We start from the raw sequence: 20,717 nt of genomic DNA, 5'->3' as shown, positions 1-20,717 counted from the left end.
ATGTGTTAATGTAGAATGTGATTTATACTTTAGAAAAACTTGCTACCTTAGTACTTGCAGTCCTCAGTGATGTGTCAACAGACAAAACCACCTAGCATGCTCATCACCCCTCCTCCGGCTAAAACAGCCTTCGTCTTATCTTGAAGGTAGGTTGCTATGCTGTTTCTTCTTCCTGCTCACACTTCCTTCACTGTGGTGGAGGAGTAGTTTCTGTCTTGAGAGGAAAATGACAGAGAAGAAGGGCAGAGGATCCTTCCAAGTGATATTGGATGAAATTTGTGCTTCCTTTAACCTTGCTGAGGGGCTGGGGGTGAAGCACACCCTGTTCTGACAGGCAGCCAACACGTTAGGACCGATCTGCTTCAAGAGGTGACAAGTGGGTTGGTCACCGAGTCTGATTTCTCATGCGGTTTAAAAGAAGTTGTAATTGAGCAATAATATTCCTGATTCCTTGTGGCACTTGGTGCAACTCAGCGAGTTGCTTCCTGTTCCTTCTCAGAGGCTGGGAAGTGAATGCAAGTACAGCCAGTAAGTGTCTGTGACTTTGCACAACTCGGTTGGTAGTTTTAAGGAGGTATGCAAGACGTGTTTACGGCCATTATCTTTCGAAAGTCTTGGTGCTGAGAGTGACCTCAGCTGCCACTGTACGAGTAGTTGAGTGATGTCCTTCATAAAACGGGTGTGACAGCATCACATTGCTTTAAATCTGGGGTGGCTGTTTTGGGGGGCTGTATAGATGGGGTTTCATAGGCAGCCTTTTCTTTGGTGTAACAGCTCTTCTACAAAACTGCACAGGCCCTCCAGAAAGCTCTCCCGTGTCCCATTTCCCCCGTGCAGCCAGAGGACGGGCACGTCCTGCGGTGCGTTTGGAGGGCAGGAGCTAACCACAAACCAGAGGATTCTTCTCCCCCGCCCAGCACGGGTGACACGTAAATGAGTCGCTAACGAGGGCAGATCCGGGCCTTGCAGCCTGGCCGGCCACGGCTGGGCGCGAACCCGCAGTGGGGACAGCCCTGGCAGGAGGCGCAGGAGACACAGCTCCCTGCGTGGGTGGAGGAGAGCTGCCGGCCACACCTCGTGTCGAGCAGCGCGCTGCTGTCTGCCCTAATAGGCTTGGCTGTGGTTACAGTTTGAAGCTAGGTGGAAGTGTCTAGCCTTAATTAAAATGAGATATGGGTTCTAAAACAATACACGTTGGCTTGTTTGAGTTATCTCTGCTGAAAAGTCAGCAGGCTGGGCAGCTTGGTTTGCTGGTAGGCGCTTCGGTTCGGTGAGTCACTGCTCGCTGGCTCGGCAGCGGGAGGAAGCGTTTGCAGAGCTACTGGAGCTGCGGGCGAGCTCCCCAGCACAGGAGGTGGCCCTGTGCTCTGCGCCCTCTGAAAGTGAAAAATTAGCCACTTTTATGTCTGGCTTGTCAATACAGCTGCGAGGAGCGGAGACGGACTTTCATCTGTAAATCGGCAACAGTGCTCAATTCAGGGGTCAGATCCTACGTGTAGTAGTTTGTTGGCTCTGCTGAGGGCAGCATTGAGCTTCCAATAGCTTGGCTGGCAGTGGTGATACAGTTGCATTACAAAGATGCAACTTTCTTGTTCTCCGTGGAAACAAAGTAGTATGGAATTAACTAACTTGCCTTTGATTCTGCCTTTGGAAGCTGTGGTTCCATTCAAGTCCCCCCAAAAATGTCTGGAGCAGTAATTGCAATAATTGCAAAAATTGATGGGGAAGAGTCTCTTGTGCTGCAGGAACCTGCAAAATGTTCACCCATAGGCAGGCTTTGCTGGTCGGTTGGTTTGTGTTGTATCTATGCTCCTCGGTGTTTGCTGGTTCTGAGTGTGCTGTGACAGCTTTCTTAACACTGACTTACATCCTCCAAATCATCTTTCTAGTGATCAGGCTTGCGTGGGATTTGAGACACCAGGATGCTGCCTGTTACTGGATGACCTCGATTGTTCTTGCCTCAGAAGAAAAACGGTAATTGTAGCACTTCCCTCCTGAGGGCACGATGTGGGAGGCTGTTAGAGATGGGGAGGGGCTTGGACTTACCTGGAATCAGATGCGCCAGCGTTGTAGAATAGTTCTGAAATTGGACTTCTTGCATGTAAATAAATAAGTGGTCTAGAACCTAAAAAACAAAGTTAAAATTTTATTAGATTTATTAAAAGCATTAGTATCTTTCATACATTTCTGAAACTAAAATGTGACTGATTCAGACTTACACTTCTTATGCTTTTACTGAAAGGTATAATTGATAAATCACTGTAACTCAGTAAACCAAACAATCAGTTCTCTGGGAAATTTCTGGTACTAAGTTTTTTGGTTTTGTCTGTTTTTTTCTTGCCTCTAGGCTGACTAGTTCATCCAGTTTTATATCCTTAGAAGATCTGCCTTGACATCAGATTTAAATTATCTGGTCAGCCCATAAAAGAGAAAATATATTTGCTTTTTGTGACATTCCTTAAGGGCTACTTGTCTTTTCGGGAACTGGTAGATAGGATGATTAATCATCAGCTTGGGATTCATCCTACTGCTGTATTAGACCTTAGACCTTTTTTCTTAAAAGCAAATTAATAATGATCGCGTAATCAGCAACAGCATGGCTGCTAGAGGAAAACAAGCAGAGATAAACTGAATCTTCAGCAAAGCTGATTTATGTTGGAAAAGAGAGCGAGCTGCTCACAGAGCTTGGCTGAGTGCTGGAGCGAGCGGTTCTGTGCAGGTGGTGGAGATGTTCAACGCTGACACGGGATGACGGCTGCTGGAGGAAGGTGCGCGTGTGCTCTGGATAGTTCCTGTCTCCGTGCGCTGGGTTGTCATGTGTCATCTCCTGAAGTCCCTTACAGCCCTGTGTCACATTGCTGAGCCTGGCATTGGTTTCCATGCATTGTTCCAGGAATTAGCACAGACTTGCCAAATGTCCTATGTCTAACCTCAGTAATGCAGGTGTATTTTTAACAAGTTAGAAGAAAGATTTTTAGCTTTGGGGTCTGTCCAGTGTCAGACAGTGGTTAGAAGCACTTTGGAACCCAGCTATGTTCCTTTCCTTTCAGCTGGCTAAGCTGTTTCTCTGTTGTCAGCACAGTATCTCAGGCCATCTGAATTGTCCCATTTTGGGGCCCATATTAATAATTTAGAAAGGTTTTATGAATGTACTTCTGGAACCTTAGGACAGTCATGATGTAGGAATGTTGCCTGTTCTTTGAAACACGTCTGTCATCTCATAGCTATCACCATCTGCCAGAGGGCCCTGGAAGAGGAACCATGAGACAGGGGTTACCTTTGGCTACAAAAGTACCAGGCTCCCAGCTTCAGGTGGTTGCTGCTCTGTCCTCCACTGCCTGCTCTGAAGAATGGCTCTGACACAACTTTAGCTCTGCTTTGAGCTATATGCCTGGAATTTGGCAGGCTTTGGTAGGACTGAAGTGTGATAAGGGTCTTTTGAGGAAGAATAAAAGGAAAAGAAGGGAGTGGGGGAAGAAAGTCTACCTGGGAGGGAAACTTGTTAATGAAACTCAGGATCAAGATCCATATGGTGAGATGGGTCTGATCCATTGGCCTGGAGGCACTTGGAAAACACGTGCATTTCTTTGCCTAGATGTAATCAAGGCTTACTCAACCAGAGCTAGTTGTCTTGAGCCAAGAGGGAAGCCACATATGTCATGAAAATGAGCAATATAGTTCCTTAGAACTCCATCCTTCCCGCTAGGATTTGGTCTCTTCACCCAGCACTACAGACTCAATTTGGCAGCTTCCTCAGATGAAGCCTTTGGCCATCTGACCCTTTCTGATGATGCTCAGCAAAGGTTTTCACCATCCTGGCCTTTAATTCACTTCTGAAGAGCTGCTGCTGCTTCCAGTCTTGTAACTCCCTGCTGCCAGAGCTGTGTGAGCAGAAGAGCAGACGCTGCCCACCTGTCAGGTCAGATTTCTGCAGTCTGGTACATGGGGGTCTGTGATGTTTTATTTTCCCCTTGAGGCAGAACCGAGGAAATATCTGCACGTGGCTCATGGAGAGCCTTAGGGAGGGGGGAGATTGGTTTGAATTCCCGACAGCGCTGGTGAGGACAGAGACCCTGGGCATGTGGAGACCTCTTGGCAGGACCGTGGGATTGCAGGTGAGTTTACGCTGCTTTCGGCTTGTTGGTGTAGGGATGTGCAAGCAGAGCAGGAACGGTTCGTGCTTGAAATGAATTAAGGACAGCAGATACGTGTCCTGTGCTTTGCACTGCTACATAGAGGTAGTGAGGTGCATCTCTACCTGGAAATGACCAAATGCCACGAGGTGCCTGAGTCTGGAGGCACGAGCACTCCTGTGACTCAACACAACCATGCAGCTTTCTTTTCCTGGATAAATGGCTTTCTCGTGCCTTGGAAGTGATCTGTTTGAATTAAACATCACAGAGTGCTTTTCATATAGCTGTGCCAACAACAGAACACAACTAGCATATTAAAAAATGAGATAATATGTTCTCAATAATACCAGAGTCAGGCTGTTATTTGGTTTCTTGTGTAGCTTGCGCTATCATTTGCATTTGCTTACAGGAAACTGCTTCAGTGTCTGGTAATAATTTCACAGAGCATATAAAACTGAAAAAGGAAGAAAAGTCAACAACATACATCGATGAACACTAGATTGTGTTATCTATTGCTCACCCGTGCGAACTGAACTGTCACCTGTATTTGTTGTTGGGCATCAGCACCACGAGAGGGAGCGGGAAGCAAAGGTCTGGTTTGTCCTGGCAATGGGGCTGTGGGCTGGAATGTGCGCACGGTTCTGCACAGGGTGAGAACAGAAGAGAAATGGAAAGAAATTTATATTTCAGGACTTCGGTAGCACCGTGTGAGTATATATTAATAGGATTTTAAAGACAGTTTTGCACTTACAGTTAGTTTGTCTATGGGGTGTCTGGAATTGCAATTGTATTTGGAGACTTTTGTGCATAATCAAGGTTATTTATGATTTCCTACTCTGTTATTACAGGTAGGTATAAAGAGCAATTTACCTCAGCTGCTGAAGCTGAAAGAAGAACATAATCACAAGAATAAGATTTGATATAGTTCTGCTTCCTTGAGCATCAAAAACCTACTAAACAAACAAACAAAAAACCCCAAAACATGAGATAAGCCCGATTGACTTTTAATTTGGCTTAGTGCTTAAACTCAGCTAAATTGATTTATTCTTTTATTATTATTGCAGCCGGGTCCAGCAGCTGAAACGCCCCCATGCTTCTCCCCACCTCTGGGTCCTGCTCTGCTCCCACACACGTGCCTGCAAGTTGTACTGACTGTACTGTCTGCTGGTTCTGCTGGGATACCTGCCTGCACAGCAGCCAGGCCTCTCCCAAAACCTCTGTCTCTGTTTATCACGTAATCCTCACCAGCTGAATATGCAGCGAGCATGTAACTGTGTCATCAGCTGCACCGGAATCACCGGGTGGGAGACCGCCAGACAGTGCAATTCTTCTTTAAACTTGTCTTAATCTACAGCCTAATGCTATGGGTGTTCACCTTCGCTCCTCCTGCCAGCGTTCGTGCACAGAAGCTGCTCCACTCGCGTTGGTCTCATCCAGTTTTGCAGACAAGTTATTAGTGCTGATGAGCACTGAGGTGTCTGTGGAGTTGCTTTCAGCGAGTGAATAATATTTGTCATGTTGCTTTGCCGTAAGTACAGCTCTCGGTGGGAATGTTAGCAAGATGAGGAGGCACCGTGGTGGGATGTTGTTGGGTAGGATTGGGGCAAACTGGAGAAAAAATGTTGCTTCATAACATCACCTGTGGCAGCAGGGTCCAGAGTATTAAAACTCCAAGGGTCATGCTGGTTGAGCAAACAGCTCTGCAGCATTTCTCGCTGCTGCTGCTTGGTATCTCCTCTCTGCCTGCTGGTACAGCTGCGTTCGCTCTTCACCTTTTCCACGTTTTCTTGCACCATTTTCACATTATTCCCTGCCCCTGTGGATAAGGAGGACACATGTGCCCGGCTGGAGATCAGCACTGACCTGGAGCCAGGATTGCTGGTGCTCCTCATGTGTCCTGCTCTGTCTGACCCCCAAGTCCCCTCCAGAAGAAGGAAGGAGATGGGTGGGGGTAAAGTGGGTGTCTTATCTGGTGGATCTCACCTGATCTAAGCAACAAGCCCCAGGTCACATCTCTTCAGGCCTTCGCTTACTTTCCTGCTCTGAAAAAGTCCTCATTTACGTTGTTTGCCTCTGCTGGATTCACACTCTCTGCATCAATGCCTCTATAGGGTGGCTAGAGGCCCTGATAAACCCCAAACAGTCCCCTTTCTTCATGCCACAGTAGTGAAAAAAACCCTTTTCTTCCACCCACAACCCAGCTGGCTGGTGCTCAGCTTCTAATAGCATCCATGGAGCCCAGGGCTGGTGTCCCCAGCAAGCCAGAAAAGCCCATAGCAAGGTTTGGTTTCCTCTGGGGTTTGAGGGCTCTTCCATCACATCCCCATACATCCTTCCTGCCGGTCCGGTGCAGCCGTGGCAGAGCCGTGCCGGCGATGTGTGAGCTGCTCACCAGAGTGCTGCTCTCTCCTCCGTTGATATGTGATGGCACAAACATTTAAAACTGCAGAGCGAAAGTGTACTCAGCCCCTCCGGATGGTTTGTGTGTGACGCTGCCCTTCTCCCATGACACAAAGAGCTCAGACCCGGGGCCAAGGGCAACTCTGGAAATTTGGTCCTCGGCAGCAGCGCCTGCACTCTGGGTCCAGCCAGCCCCTGCTGGCCATTGGCAGAAGATGAGCTCAGCTGCTTTGTGGAGTATTTTCACATGGAAAAGCAGATTTGCCTTAACTTTTATGCTTCTTTTTCACCCTAGTTAGTAGAAGACTAACAAGTTTTTCTGTAACTAAAAAACTCCAGATGGCAAGCTATGTGCATGCCCTGACAGGCTCTGTCCTGATATCCCCAGGAATATTTTGGAAGTGTAAGAGGGACCAGAGCAAATGGCCTGCAGTGACTTACAGTGCATGTTTCAGTGGAAACTGGAAAGGGAGAAACAGGCATAATCTCCGCAGCACTCAGTGTGGCTTTTTCGGTTTGCTGAGATGCATTTTTATCACTCTGGGTCCTACAGGAACGTGTGTGGTTGTGACTTTTTTCCAGCAGCAATAACGATCTGCTACAACAGTCCAACACCTGCTTTTTTGCTCTACTCAGTGCGTTTATTTCTGCAAGTGGAGGCTCCTGCCCAAATGCTGCCTTCATCCAGATGCTCAGGGAGGGGAAGCTGCGCCGGACAAGAGCAGCTGGAGAGGTGAGGCAGCTCATCACGGCCCCGCAGTAGCCGGGGCAGGGACACCAGGTGAGTGTCAGCCCCAGGCACCCACCACCCAGCCCATCCCGGGCTGAACCCCGGGGGATTTTGGGGGTGGGCAGCTGGCTCTGGCACTTAGAGGATGAGCTGGTGGGTGGAGGTGTGGGGCTTTTCAGGTGTGAACCAAGAGCCAGGTTGTCTCAAAAGCTTGTGAGGTGTCACTAAGCTGCCAGACCAGAGAATGAGCAACAGATCCTCCTCTACCTCCGCGGGAAGGACTTTCACCTGGTTTCGAGTTCAGTTGGGAACATTTCCGAGTGTCCCGTGGAGTACATCAGCCTGTCTGCCAGCCTGCACTCGACTGCTCAGCAGACAGGACCTTATCTGAGCGCCGCTCGAAGCGAGCACGGCTGCTCTGAAAGTGCACATAACCAGAGCAGAGAACGGGGAACATCGGCTGCTGGGCGACTTCAGTGACTGAGTCGCTCAGGTCTTCCCCACCAGCCCCGCGGTCCGAAGTGTGGGTTTGCTTTGCCCTCATGTTACTCACCACCAGCTGAAAAATCTCAATATTTATCTCAGCCCTGTTAGTGCCACTCTTGCAGAGCTGCTGCACAGCCTTTCGCCCTATTAATAGACCCATAATTCACAGGAGGGAAATATTCTTTAATGCAGCGGTGATATTTAAACCAGGGGACATATCGTGTTGTTCGTTGTTTTCTGTGTTGTTGTTGTTTTAAATTGTTTTTTAGGCATTCAATTCCCTTGCTTCAGCCTCCACTCCACGTCTGTGCAGCCTTCTCCATCCAGCTGAGAGGGAAATTATGTGTGCAAGAGGAGTCAGGGCTGGCTCCCCGGCACACCGTGCACATCGCTAGCGCTCCCGTGCCCACCGCACGCTCAGCCACATGCTCGAGGATGCTGCACCTGAAAGTCCAGTTTCTGGATGACTCCCAGAAGATCTTTGTAGTGGATGTAAGTGGGTATCATATTCTTATTGGGTTTTTTTATTGTGGGTTTGTGTTTTGTTTTGTTGTTTTAGGGTTGTTTTTTTTGGTGCTAATTATTAAAGTCATTGCTGCTCTGAATGATTGCATGGTCTCTCATAGATTCTAGTTTTCAGCTTTTAAGGAAAAAAAAAAAGCAAAAGAACCTCAACTCCAAAACAAGAGGTTACAATGCTGATTGCTAAGTGTCTTTCAGCATCAACACTCTCTTATTAACATCATTTATAACAAAGGAGGAGTGGCTTTTATTTATGTGGTGTCATCTTTTGGAAATTGGCTAATATGAGCTGATGTTCTTGACAAGTGTTGAGTTCTTCTGTCGTTTATCTGACTGCCAGTATAAGCATTCATCAAGGAAGAAAAATCTGGGAACAGAATAAAAATAGGATATTTAACCAAACCACCCCAGTGAGAAACATCTGTGTGCATCCCTTCCTGAACATCCAGCTGGAAAAGAAAACTCTGTGGTTTTGAGAACAGCAGAGGAAAAAACTCAATCTTATTTTCTGCATGATAGTATCCCACAACACACTGTCATTAATAACTCATATTTAGTCAATGATAGCTCTGAATACTGACTGCTGTAATAGGTTTTAAGTGTTGAAAGTGTTAATAACTGTGGTGTTAGACTTATATAGATATGTATGTATACAGATAACCGAAACTAGATATATCTTGACTGTGTTAAGAACACATCTTCTTACAAGTGTGATTGAGCATTTACTGTTGGTTAGGATTTGATAATCACAGTAGGAAACTATTAGCTAATTCAAGGAGATCTGTCCTGGTATTTACTGTCTCCTATGGGATCAGAGAGTTTTGTATAATTTTGGGGTTTTTTTCAAGTTCTATTGCATTTCTCAGACAGACCTGCCTCTGGTTTATAGCACAGCCTGAGAACTGCTTGGTCTCAGACATACTGCTTGGTTTCTTTGCTACAGCAATTTTGCACAAAAGAGGATTGTAAAGCAATTCCATCACTTGGCACAGCATGGAAGTTGTTTGATTTAGTTAAATTAGTGTATCCTAGATCTAGAGTCAGTTTAAAAATGAGACTAGTAATTTTGTTTCTTTTTCCTTATTGATTAGATCAGGGCATAGTGAGAGACAATTTGAAAGATGCTGCTGGTACAATATTGCTGCCTTTTTTTCCATCTCTGCTTTCTTATTTGCCCAAAACACTTACAGCACTATAGTTCTGCATGACATGTTATTGCAGCAAATAGCTTCCATTAGAGGAACTCCTGGTCATTTCTTTTTTTAGCATGGAACACTATTGGAAACCCCTTTTAGGCATTTCATGCATTTGATATGCTGTATGGATACGATAAATGAGTAGCTGAATTAGCGACTTCATTATAAAAGGACCGCTTTGGGCTAAGTTTTGAGCAGATATTTCAAGCAACTCTTCCTAAACCTTTCCTGACTTTGGAAAGCTCTTTTCAATGTGCGATACTTCAGTGTAATAGGAGGGAAAAAGACAAAAGAGAGAAAACACGCTGGGCCTGATTTCCCCTGTGCCTTGCACTTGGCGTATGTATCTATACCTGCCTCGCGTGGGGATGGCGCTGCTGGCACCAGCAGCAAGGTCTGGTTTTGCATGGGAACGCAGGGCGGGGGGAGGCGGGGGCCTGGCACATCTCCGCACACCTGGGATGGGGCAAGCACAGCTCTGCAAGGGGAAAGCCACTGTTTTTAAACTGCCCCCTGCATCACAGGGCTGCGTCTCCCCGGTGAGCAGGTTTCCCCAGGGATGGAGCCATTCGCCTCCAGTGCCCTGGGCAATGCTGAGTTTGGAGGAGAGCGGGTCACTGCCAGCAGTCGTGGTGGGTAATAACCTGGTAAGAAATGCTTGTCTTGCCTGGCTGCCTGACAAAGGCCAAGGCCTTTCATGCTAGAAAATTCTAGCTTGGAAATCAACGTTTATAATTGTTTTAATTACTCTTGTGCTCTAGTAATTTTGAGGAGAACCGGGAGTGCTGCAGAGTGAATACTGTTATTACGCTGTCACTTTTCAGCGGCCTTTCAGCACGGAGCCAGCAATTTCATCCCAGCAGCAGCTGTGAAAGGTGGTTATTAGCGTGCATCACCGCCGGCAGCCGGGTCCCTCTGCTCCAGCCGGGAGCAGCCGCTGGCATGGGAGCTGCAGCCTGCCTTCAGCTCCACCACCCGAAATGCCATAGTTGAGCAGCTGTCTAACCTGACCTCTCTGCTCTGGCTTGCTTTTGCACTAACCCACGCTCATTTTTGGTCTGTTTTTCACAAGCTGGTAAAGGAGTAGCAGGGTTTTTGCTGGGGTGGGTCACTCCCAGGTTCATTTCTGGTGCTTTCTGGAGCATTTTCCAAAGTCAGAGGCCCCCTGGGTTGTTCCCCAGCCATGTCATACAGCACAGCAACAAGTCAAGCAAAACACCCTCTGAGTGTTTCTGTTTACTGGGAATAACTACAGCCTGGCCTCCTTTACCAGCATGTAGTGCCACTTAATTAATATTGCCAAAACGCATGGATGACCTAGGGCCCAAAGCACATGATCTCTGCAGGGTCCTCTTGCTGTTAATTACTATTAACTATAATAGTAGTTTGTCCCCAGCAATTCGGTTCCCTGCTGTTGGGGCACGTGGGCTGACTGTGCAGGTTTGAGTTGTGCTCCCCTTTGCTCTTAACAGAGCACGTTTGCCATGGCCATCCCTGGGTCAGGCAGATGCTCATCCTAGGGATCACTCCCTGGTTTGCCAGAGATAAAGCTGCCTGGACAGTGATGGTTGCAAAAGGTGAGTCAAAAGCAAGATTCCTTTCCTTTCTGGTTTACTAAAAAGGATAGAAGTGATGAGAAGGAATCTGATTTCCAAGAGCAGAGGTAAGGGGAAAGCAGAGTGCACTTGTCCTTTCCCACATGCTGAAACCAGCAACATTTATTGAGTAAGGTTTTGGGAACAAGAAAAATCCCACAGTTCCTCTCAGGGTGAAGGCAAGGAGCTAAAACTTCTCCCCATCTCACCAAAATCCCATCACCATTGCTGTCAGCATTGCCTAACTTGCTGTTTCTATGGTGTGCTTTTTGCTAGCAAAAATCCTGCGGGAAAGGGCTGTTCAACCTCGCCTGCAGCCACCTCAACCTTGTGGAGAAGGAGTACTTCGGGCTGGAGTTCTGCAGCCAGGCTGGGAACCACGTGAGTGCAGGGTGCAGCGTGGGCTCCCGGTGCCGCACCGTGCTGTCCTGCTGTGCTGTGACCCCATCCTCGCAGCAGGTGCCGCACCGTGCTGTCCTGCTGTGCTGTGACCCCATCCTCGCAGCAGGTGCCGCACCATGCTGTCCTGCTGTGCTGTGACCCCATCCTCGCAGCAGGTGCCGCACCGTGCTGTCCTGCTGTGCTGTGACCCCATCCTCACAGCAGCCGCCCGCATGGCTGAGGGCTTGCTAGCACCTCCCTGAACTGCCACATGGGAAATTGCCACAGAAGGATTTGCCACAATGCCAAAAACCCCTTGGAAGGGGAGGGGAGCCACAAGCTGGTTGGCAGAGCCACAGTGATAGCGATGTTTTATCTGTAGCCATCAGCAGGACTGCTTGTCAGAGCTGGCCAACATTTTTGTGTTGCACTCTAGCATGATAATGCTGCTTTTATTCCCCCTGTCACTTGTGCTGTTTATTCACCCAGTTCTTCCTTGCTTTTTTTCAGGTCTGGTTGGAGCCACTAAAACCCATAACAAAGCAAGTAAAAAGTAAGTATTTCAAGAATAAAATTATTCTAAATCACTGCCAGTGACAGACTAGTGCAGACTACTGCAGCTTTTACTGCTTGGGAATGGGAGCTTGGTTTCCAGCATTTGCCTGAGCTCATTTTGTATCACAGTATCACAGTATGTTTGAGATTGGAAGGGACCTCAAAAGATCATCCAGTCCAATCCCCCTGCTGGAGCAGGAACGCCCAGGTGAGGTCGCACAGGACCATGTCCAGGCGGGTTTGAATGTCTCCAGAGAAGGAGACTCCACAACCCCCCTGGGCAGCCTGTTCCAGTGTCTGTCACCCTCACTGAGAAGAAGTTTTTTCTCAAATTTAAGTGGAACCTCTTGTGTTCCAGCTTGATCCCTTGTAGCATGAGGCTGGACAGGACTCTTTGCAAAGACACCCCAGCCCGTATAAAATCCTGTAGAAACACTGCTGCCTTTGCAATCTGGTATCTGCACCAGTTTGGGCTGGAGTTGTTAACAACCTGCCAGCTTGGCAGAGCAGCAGGGCCATGCGTGTGTGTGTTTCTGAGATGGCAAGGCAGCAGCATCGCTCCCTGCTCACCCTCCTTGCCCCTTCACAGCTCTCGGCAGCCCAGACATCTGCATGGTGTGAACTCTGTGTGGAGCAGGGTTTGCCCCGTGCCTCACAGCCTTGGAGATGCTGCGAATCCTGATGTGAATTCAGGTTCAGCATCCCCTGATGCGGCCACAGCCAATATTAACGCTGTGCCACTTTCAGCCTATGACTCTTTCCACCCCTGCAATGAACCAAATTATATTTTTCCCCAAATACATGATGACCAGGAGGTGGTCAAAAGCATGAGGCCACAACCTCAGTATTTGTCACGGGGAGGCTGCAGTATAGTGTTTGCATTAATTTTCTTGTAAGAGGAAAGCCTGATAACGAGCCTCCCCTTTCTGACTGCACCAGAAGCAGGATTATTTCAGGCACCAATTTATTTTTCCACATCCCTTCTGTCCTGCTCTTGTAAGGTCTTGCTCCTGCAGGGGCCTCTGAGCCATCACATGGTACCATGGGATGGTCAGTGCTTACAAAATTACCTCCCTCCCTCCCTCCCTCCCTCCACTCTCTCTGCCTTGGGCTTGGCCACTTGCTCTCCCTCATCCTGTGGAAAAGCTTTGCCCAAACGGCCTCCTATGGAGCTGTTGCATCCCAAGTGATTGGAGGGCTGAGTTAAATGTACAGCCCCGCTGATGGTTATTACACTGGGGCTCTGGCCATGCTCCACACCAGCATCCCTGGCACTACCCCATGGAACCCCAGTCCTGGTAGGGGGTCTTTGCAATTCAAAGAACTGCTGGGGCATTTTCTCTTCAGTATTATTCAGGTGTCCAGCTCCCTGTTTGCTTCCACTGGTAACACTGGGGATCGGGGCAGGCTGGTTTTTGGGGGCAGGTTGGAGTCCCTAATGTTTAGGGTTTCCAGCTCTGATTTGTAAGGGTCCAGAGTAATTTGCTCTGTAAGGATGTGTGAAGAGAGTTGTAAATGTTCTCAATAGACACGTAAAAGAAAACTTATGAAGATGTTGTGTTTTAAGATCCTAAGGAGGTTCTTTTCAAATTTATGGTGAAATTTTTCCCAGTGGACCCCGGCCATCTGAGAGAAGAGCTGACAAGGTACCGTACTTGTTCTGTTACTTTCTTACTGCACAGTTCTGTATTTTTACAATTGTGATGTATGTGTTTAATTCCTTATCTTCATCTACCTGAGCCTGTCTGTGAGCAGTGGTTATTCTAAGTACTGGAAGAGCTCTGTACTTTACAAAACAAAAACTGAGTGTCTTCTCTTGATCGTCTGTTTTTAAACAAAATCCACTTGAAGGATCAGCCATCTTAAGAGGCTGAAATTTGTTTACTGCCAAATGCTTTAGCAGTTGGGCATCGAGTCTGCCTCTGCTCAGTCTAGCTCCTGCCTCAAGCTGTGTTCTGAATGAAGCACTTGAATTTTATGTTTAAAAATGACATTGTTAGCTCTTATGTTTTAGAGAACGCATTGCAAACAGGAACTAAGAATAAAACCAAGACAGTGCTTCTGCAGAACAGTAGAGATGCAAATGCATGCCAAAGCATAAAGGAATGTTAACTCTGAAACCTATTAATGGCCATTTCAGTGGCAGGGATGTACTGGTTGCGGTAGTGCCCAGCTGCAGCATTCTGCAGGGGTTGTGTGCTCCTCTCGTGACCTCGTGAACCTGCATCCCATGGGCGAGCGCAGGGAGAGGTGCGGGGCTGGTCAGGTCCCTGCAGCACAGCCCTCACGCCTCAGCCTGCCACCCGGCTCTCTGCTGGGCCCATCTCCACCAGGGTAAGCTCCTGTCCGCCTCCACAGGTACCTCTTCACCCTCCAGATCAAGAAGGACCTGGCACTGGGGCGGCTGCCCTGCAGCGACAAGAGCGCGGCGCTGCTCGTCTCCCACCTGCTGCAGTGTAAGGGCAGGCGAGAGCCTGCAGAGACAGCGCCCCTTCCCCGGGTAGGGGGACAACTGGGCTTGGCTTTGGCTGTGCAGCCCGGGTCCCCCCACCCAGTGACCCCTCACAGCATCGCCCACACTTTCCTCATGTCCCCCACAGCTGAGCTGGGTGACTTCCATGAGGAGATGGATCAGCAGCACCTGGCGACCCACAGGTATCTTCCCAACCAGGAGTATCTGGACAACAAGATCATGCACTACCACCGGAGACACAGGTAAGGGCTGCTCCACACCCGGCTGCATACCCAAAGCACCCGACGGGCACCTGCCAAAGGGGCTGTGCCCATCAGCAGGCAGGGCCATCTGCAGGGTCAGTGTGGTGCCATTGTGTGCACATCCAAAATGGCTTTTTTTTCCAGCCCATTTCAGCAGCTGCCTTCTCACTCTTGTCACTTTCTGGTGCCTCTGTCTCTCCAGTGGGAAGACGCCGGCTGAGTCGGATGTTCAGCTGCTGGACGTGGCCAGGAAGCTGGAGATGTATGGGATTCGCCCGCACCCCGCCAGCGATGGCGAGGGGACGCAGATCAACCTGGCAGTGACGCACATGGGGGTGCTGGTCCTGCGGGTGAGCCCGGGGCTCGGGGTGGGTGGCCTATCCCAGGGACAGAGCTATAAAGATGACGAGGGGTCTGGAGCATCTTATGAGGAAAGGCTGAGAGGGGATCTTATTTATGCTTATAAATATCTCAAGGATGGGTGTCTAGAGGGTAGGACCGAGTCTTTTCAGTGGTGTCCATGACATGATGAGAGGCAACGAGCACAGACTGAAGCACGGGATGTTCCACCTGCATATGAGGAGAAACTTATTTACTTCGGGGGTGCCAGAGCCCTGGAACAGGCTGTCCAGAGAGGTTGTGGACTCTCCTTCTCTGGAGATATTCCAAACCCGCCTGGACACATTCCTGTGTGAACCTGCTTTAGCAGGTGGGTTGGATTAGACAATCAGAGGTCTCTTCCAACCCCAATCATTCTGTGATCCTGTGACATCACCTCTAGTTGGTGGGGGACCTTTCTCGTCTCCGTGTGCTCCAAACCCTCCCAAATCCTACAAGAGGGAGTGCACCCCAGCAGGCCTCAGGCACAGAGGTTACGCGTTGCTACAGGGCTCAGCCCCACCGCCTCCATCCGTGCCGGCTGAGCGCCGCCGTGCCCGCCCCCGTGTAAACACCACAGGTTACATGGCTGCATCACATGTATTCACCATATAATCTTCCATCAAAAATAGGCACCTCACGTCTGTGCAATTACATAACGCTATAATCACGGCGTAGCTGCGGAATAAATACAGACTTCCCTGCAGCCGGCGTGAAGCAGTGCTTGCCTCCCACACCACCTAATTTCAATCTGGGAACATCTTGCCAGAGCAGAAAAAAAAAAACCCAAAACAACAAGCCCTTAACCATGGGTCTGCTGTTCATAATTAGCACTGCCAGACCTGGTTATTTATTATTTATGGCTCCATAAACACCCCTCACGCATGATTAGAGTATCTGTGAACCTATTAAAATCTGAACTCTCCCAGAAATCTGAGAGGGTCTTGATGCCACAGCATCAAGTAGCACAATTTTAGCTGGTCCTGCCCTGACACCAGTGTTGTGCAGCTGCCTCCAAATTGATGCATGATGATAATGAAGGGTAAGGTGTGCTTGCAAACTGCTTAAGCTGAGTCTAAAGGCATGAGAGTGAGATGGACTCTGCTACACTTCCCAGAAAAGGAGAGAAGGGTCTTTTTTATTTTGGGGGCCTGATATTGCATTAACTCATTTGCCTCTTGAGCTAGGATGGATGGGATGCTCTGCCTTTACCTCTGTGAGGTTTATCTTGGGATCCTGGAGTTTTACAAATAGCTTCAGCCAGCAAAGTTAAGCCCTGAATCCCAATTCCCATTTTTGGGACCAGCTGCTGGAGAAGAGGGTCAATCCTGCCTCCCCTTCCTCAGACCCCAGCAGCACTGAGAGCTGTGTTGGGGTCTCATTCAGTGTCCTGCAAGCTCAGGACCTGGCCCATCATATTTGGGCTATTCTGAATTGCCCAGTCCTGGCTTAACTGCTGTGTCTGTCCTTCCAGGGCAATACAAAGATCAACACGTTCAACTGGTCCAAAATTCGCAAGCTGAGTTTCAAGAGGAAGCATTTTCTCATCAAGCTCCACGCAAACCTCTCTGTAAGTACCGCACTGCAGGCAGCTGCCAGGCTCAGCAGTGGGTAACTGTGGACTGAGGATCAGTCACACAAAGTCCCCAGTTGTGAGTAAAATCCATTTCTGCTGCTCATGGGTGATTCTCCTTCCCCCACTGCCACCTCGAGCGTGGCATGTGCCAACCCCGTGTCCCCAGCAGGGTGATGCTGCACAGCCCAGAGTCACTGGCAACCCAGTGTGATGCTTTTGGGGCGTCAGGAGGGCAAACAGCAGAGCCCGGCGCCATGGCCCTGACACTTTGTCTCTGGCTGCACAGGCGCTGTGCAAGGACACGCTGGAGTTCACCATGGCGAGCCGCGACGCCTGCAAGGCTTTCTGGAAGACGTGTGTGGAGTACCATGCCTTCTTCAGGCTGTCTGAAGAGCCCAAGTCAAAGCCCAAAGCCCTTCTGTGCAGCAAAGGCTCCAGTTTCCGCTACAGGTCAAGTCCTGGGGGAAAACCAAACTGCTGGGATCAGGGAGGGTGTGGGGAGGACTCTAAGCCCCGCTCCCCCCCGCCCTTTATGTTGGACCCGGCTTGATGCAAGGGGATGATGCTTGACAGCTGCTTTTCCCAGAGAGACCGCTGCTTGGGTCCCACCGCATCCCTTCTCCCCTGGGATGTGCGTATGCCCAGGGCTGGGGCTGATAGTGATCTTCGTGCCTTTTCCCCCATTGCTGCAGTGGGAGGACACAGAGGCAGCTGCTGGAGCACGGGAGGAAGGCAAAGATGAAGAGCCTGCCCTTTGAGAGGTACTGGGGGGTGTGGTGGGGGGCAATGCCTGGGTGATTGTGGGCAATGGAATCCTCCTGGCCACGCACCCATCCATGCTCTTGGCCCTGCAGAAAGCACTACGCATCCCACTACGACGAGAGGCAGTGCCGCTCCTCCCCGGACCTCCTGACAGACGTCTCCAAACAGGTACGTCCCCTTGGCGTCAATGAGAGGTAGTTCTAGGGCTGAGAGGGTCTTGGCATCGCAGCTGGTGGAGCTCAGCTGGAGTGCCTGGGCTCTGGGCACTTGCTGCTGGCTCTTTTGCCCCTCTCCCCAGCCAGGGGTCCGGGCACCCACCCACCCTCTGCCCCACGCAGGTGGAGGAGCTGCGCCTGGCCTACGGCAGCCGGGGTCCCTACCATGCCAACGGGGTCCACACCTCCGAGCCCACGCTGGACAGCCGCCGCTGTGGCTCCGCCGTGGAGGTGACGTTTGCCACCGAGCTGGAGCGCTCCAAGCCAGAAGCATCCCCCACCTTCCTGCCTCACTCCAAAAGCTCATCTGCCTTCCCGCTGCTCTACGCTGAGCTGGAGCTGGAGCGAGCATGGGAGCCCTCTGACCTCTTCAGTGCCAGGAACCCCTTGACGTCCTTTCGACCCCACCACCAGTTCACCGGGAACAATAAAAGCACCTCGGTGGGCAACATGCAGGAGGTGAGCACCCGGCCACTGGTGTACATGGACGTGCCGTGTCCCCCACCCATGGTCACCCCAGCCCCGCAGGTCCTTTTCTACCTGGACAGGCCCCCACAGCCCCCGTGCCACACACCAGCACCTGGTGAGGACGTAGTAGGACCAGCTGGTGGATGTGGCCCTGCAGCTGCAAAACCCCCCCGGCGGAGCCTGAGTGGGACCCGGGCTGGGGAGTTTGATCGTGAAGCCATGTGCATGGCAGCGGGCATTAGCGTGACTCCCACTGGGGAGAGCAGATTGCTGGCTCGCTCCTTCGATTATGGGCTTCAGGAGCAGCCTCCTAAGCGGTCTTGGAGCCAGTCGGATATGAAAACCATCCGATTCCCCTACGGCTCGGAGTTCAGGCCCCTGGGGCCGTGCCCCACTCTCAGCAGCCGGAAAATGAGTATCTTTCGGCACGTGCCAGCCCAGCAAGGCCTGGGGCTGCGACGTTCGGCCGAGCGCTACGTGGGCAGCAGCACCGAGTCCAGCGACTCCGACTCTGACCTGCTGGCTGCCGACTACTGCTCCCTGTACGGCCGTGTGCTGCGCTCACCCATGGCCCGGGTCCGGCTGTCCTCCGGCAGCCTCCAGCTGGATGAAGAGGATGAGGAGGTGTCCTTCGTCACGGGCGCTGCTGAAGAGACGACTTCCAGAGGGACCTCCAGGTATTTCACTTAGGTGCCTCACAGCAGTTGGAGGGAGCACAGGTGGCCAGCACTGACCTGGGACACAGAAGGGTGACGCCTGCAGGGCTGTGTATGGCTTGTGAAACATTGTGATGGGCTTGTGTTGTGTGAGTGCTCTTAGCTATAGAGGATGTGCTGAAGGACAACAGGAGAGTGTTCAGAAGTACTCAACCCCTGCTCCACACTTGGAAGCTGGTGTGTCTCTGCTACCACACGTGGGAGTCCTGCTCTAGCCAGAGGGAGCAGGGCTCTCCTAAAGCCCTGCAAAGCCCTCGTGTCCCTCCCATGGTGGTGGCTGCTGGCTACATTTGGAGCTCAGCTGCTGGAGTCTTCATCAGGGAGGAAAGGAAAAAAAAGGAAAACAGAAACATCTCACAGAAGAGCATAAGCATCTATTTTTCACAGGTACAGGGAAGCATAGTGATGGGAAAGGTGTTTGAGGCCATCCATCCTGCCTTTCCTCCCTCCAGGACAAGAGAGCATGTATCACAGTATCACAGTATCACAGTATGTTTGGGATTGGAAGGGACCTCAAAAGATCATCTAGTCCAATCCCCCTGCTGGAGCAGGAACACCTAGGTGAGGTCGCACAGGAACATGTCCAGGCGGGTTTTGAATGTCTCCAGAGAAGGAGACTCCACAACTTCCCTGGGCAGCCTGTTCCAGTGTCTGTCACCCTCACTGAGAAGAAGTTTCTTCTCAAATTTAAGTGGAACCTCTTGTGTTCCAGCTTGATCCCATTACCCCTTGTCCTATCATTGTTTGCCACTGAGAAGAGTCTGGCTCCATCCTCATGGCACTCACCCTTTATATATTTATAAACATTAATAAGGTCCCCCCTTAGTCTCCTCTTCTCCAAACTAAAGAGACCCAGCTCCCTCAGCCTTTCTTCATAAGGGAGGTGCTCCACTCCCTTAATCATCTTCGTTGCCCTACGCTGGACCCTCTCCAGCAGTTCCCTGTCCTTCTTGAACTGAGGGGCCCAGAACTGGACACAATATTCCAGATGTGGTCTCACCAGGGCAGAGTAGAGGGGAAGGAGGACCTCTCTTGATCTACTAACCACCCCCCTTCTAATACACCCCCGGATGCCAATAGCCTTTCTGGCCACAGGGGCACAGTGCTGGCTCATGGTCATCCTGTTGTCCACCAGGACCCCCAGGTCCCTTTCCCCTACACTGCTCTCTAATATGTAATCTCCCAACCTATACTGGAACCTGGGGTTGTTCCTGCCCAGATGCAGGACTCTACACTTGTCCTTGTTAAATTTCATCAGGTTATTCCCTGCCCAGCTCTCCAGCCTGTCCAGGTCCCGCTGGATGGCAGCACAGCCCTCCGGCGTGTCAGCCACTCCTCCTAGCTTGGTGTCATCAGCAAACTTGCTGATAGTACACTCAATTCCCTCGTCCAAGTCGTTAATGAATATATTGAATAATATTGGCCCCAGCACTGACCCTTGGGGCACTCCACTAGATACTGGCCTCCAACTAGACAGTGTGGGGTGCTCCTTGGGATGCTTTGAGCCAGAGACAAAGCAAACTGTTCTGTCTTCTCCCTGGACAGTTCGAAACATTATCCTTCCCCAAGAAACATCTCAGCTGTGCTTGTAAATCATTTGGCAGCATCCCACAGTGAGCTCTGGGACATGGTTTAATGACTGATACTGCACAGCTTTGCTTTTCTTAGGCCCGTTAGCTGTCATGCATGGGCACCTCCGTGCCCTGCTTAGATCTGGAGGAATAAGGCATACAAGGCGGAGGGTCCTTTGGTCCCCCAAATCAGGCATTAGTTAAGCAGCATGGGGAAAAGGATCTCAGGAAGGGGTAGGAAAGAAGCAGGCAGCTGGTGTTTGCCCTTTGCAACCTTGTTTGCCCTTGGTGATTCAAAAAGTTCCTGCTGGCTACATG

At 50.3% G+C, this 20,717-nt stretch overlaps 1 protein-coding gene across 1 annotated transcript; it reads left to right on the top strand.

The window, feature by feature from the left end:
- Window positions 1–8,184: 8,184 nt before the first annotated feature.
- Window positions 8,185–18,802, top strand: FRMD7 (FERM domain containing 7; the record flags this gene model as incomplete). Its single annotated transcript, XM_082062137.1, has 12 exons — window positions 8,185–8,241; window positions 11,339–11,443; window positions 11,954–11,996; window positions 13,566–13,644; window positions 14,357–14,454; window positions 14,599–14,713; window positions 14,916–15,063; window positions 16,566–16,661; window positions 16,954–17,117; window positions 17,360–17,428; window positions 17,522–17,597; window positions 17,768–18,802. The coding sequence occupies 12 exons, from the start codon at window positions 8,185–8,187 to the stop codon at window positions 18,800–18,802; spliced, it is 2,085 nt and encodes a 694-aa protein (XP_081918263.1).
- Between the last annotated feature and the right edge of the window lie 1,915 nt (window positions 18,803–20,717).

The sequence above is a fragment of the Streptopelia decaocto genome, assembly GCF_964273445.1.
Source record: "Streptopelia decaocto genome assembly, chromosome: 10".
NCBI lineage: Eukaryota > Metazoa > Chordata > Aves > Columbiformes > Columbidae > Streptopelia > Streptopelia decaocto.
Note: the sequence above shows the minus strand (reverse complement) of the source record. Positions and strands in the feature narration are given on the sequence as shown.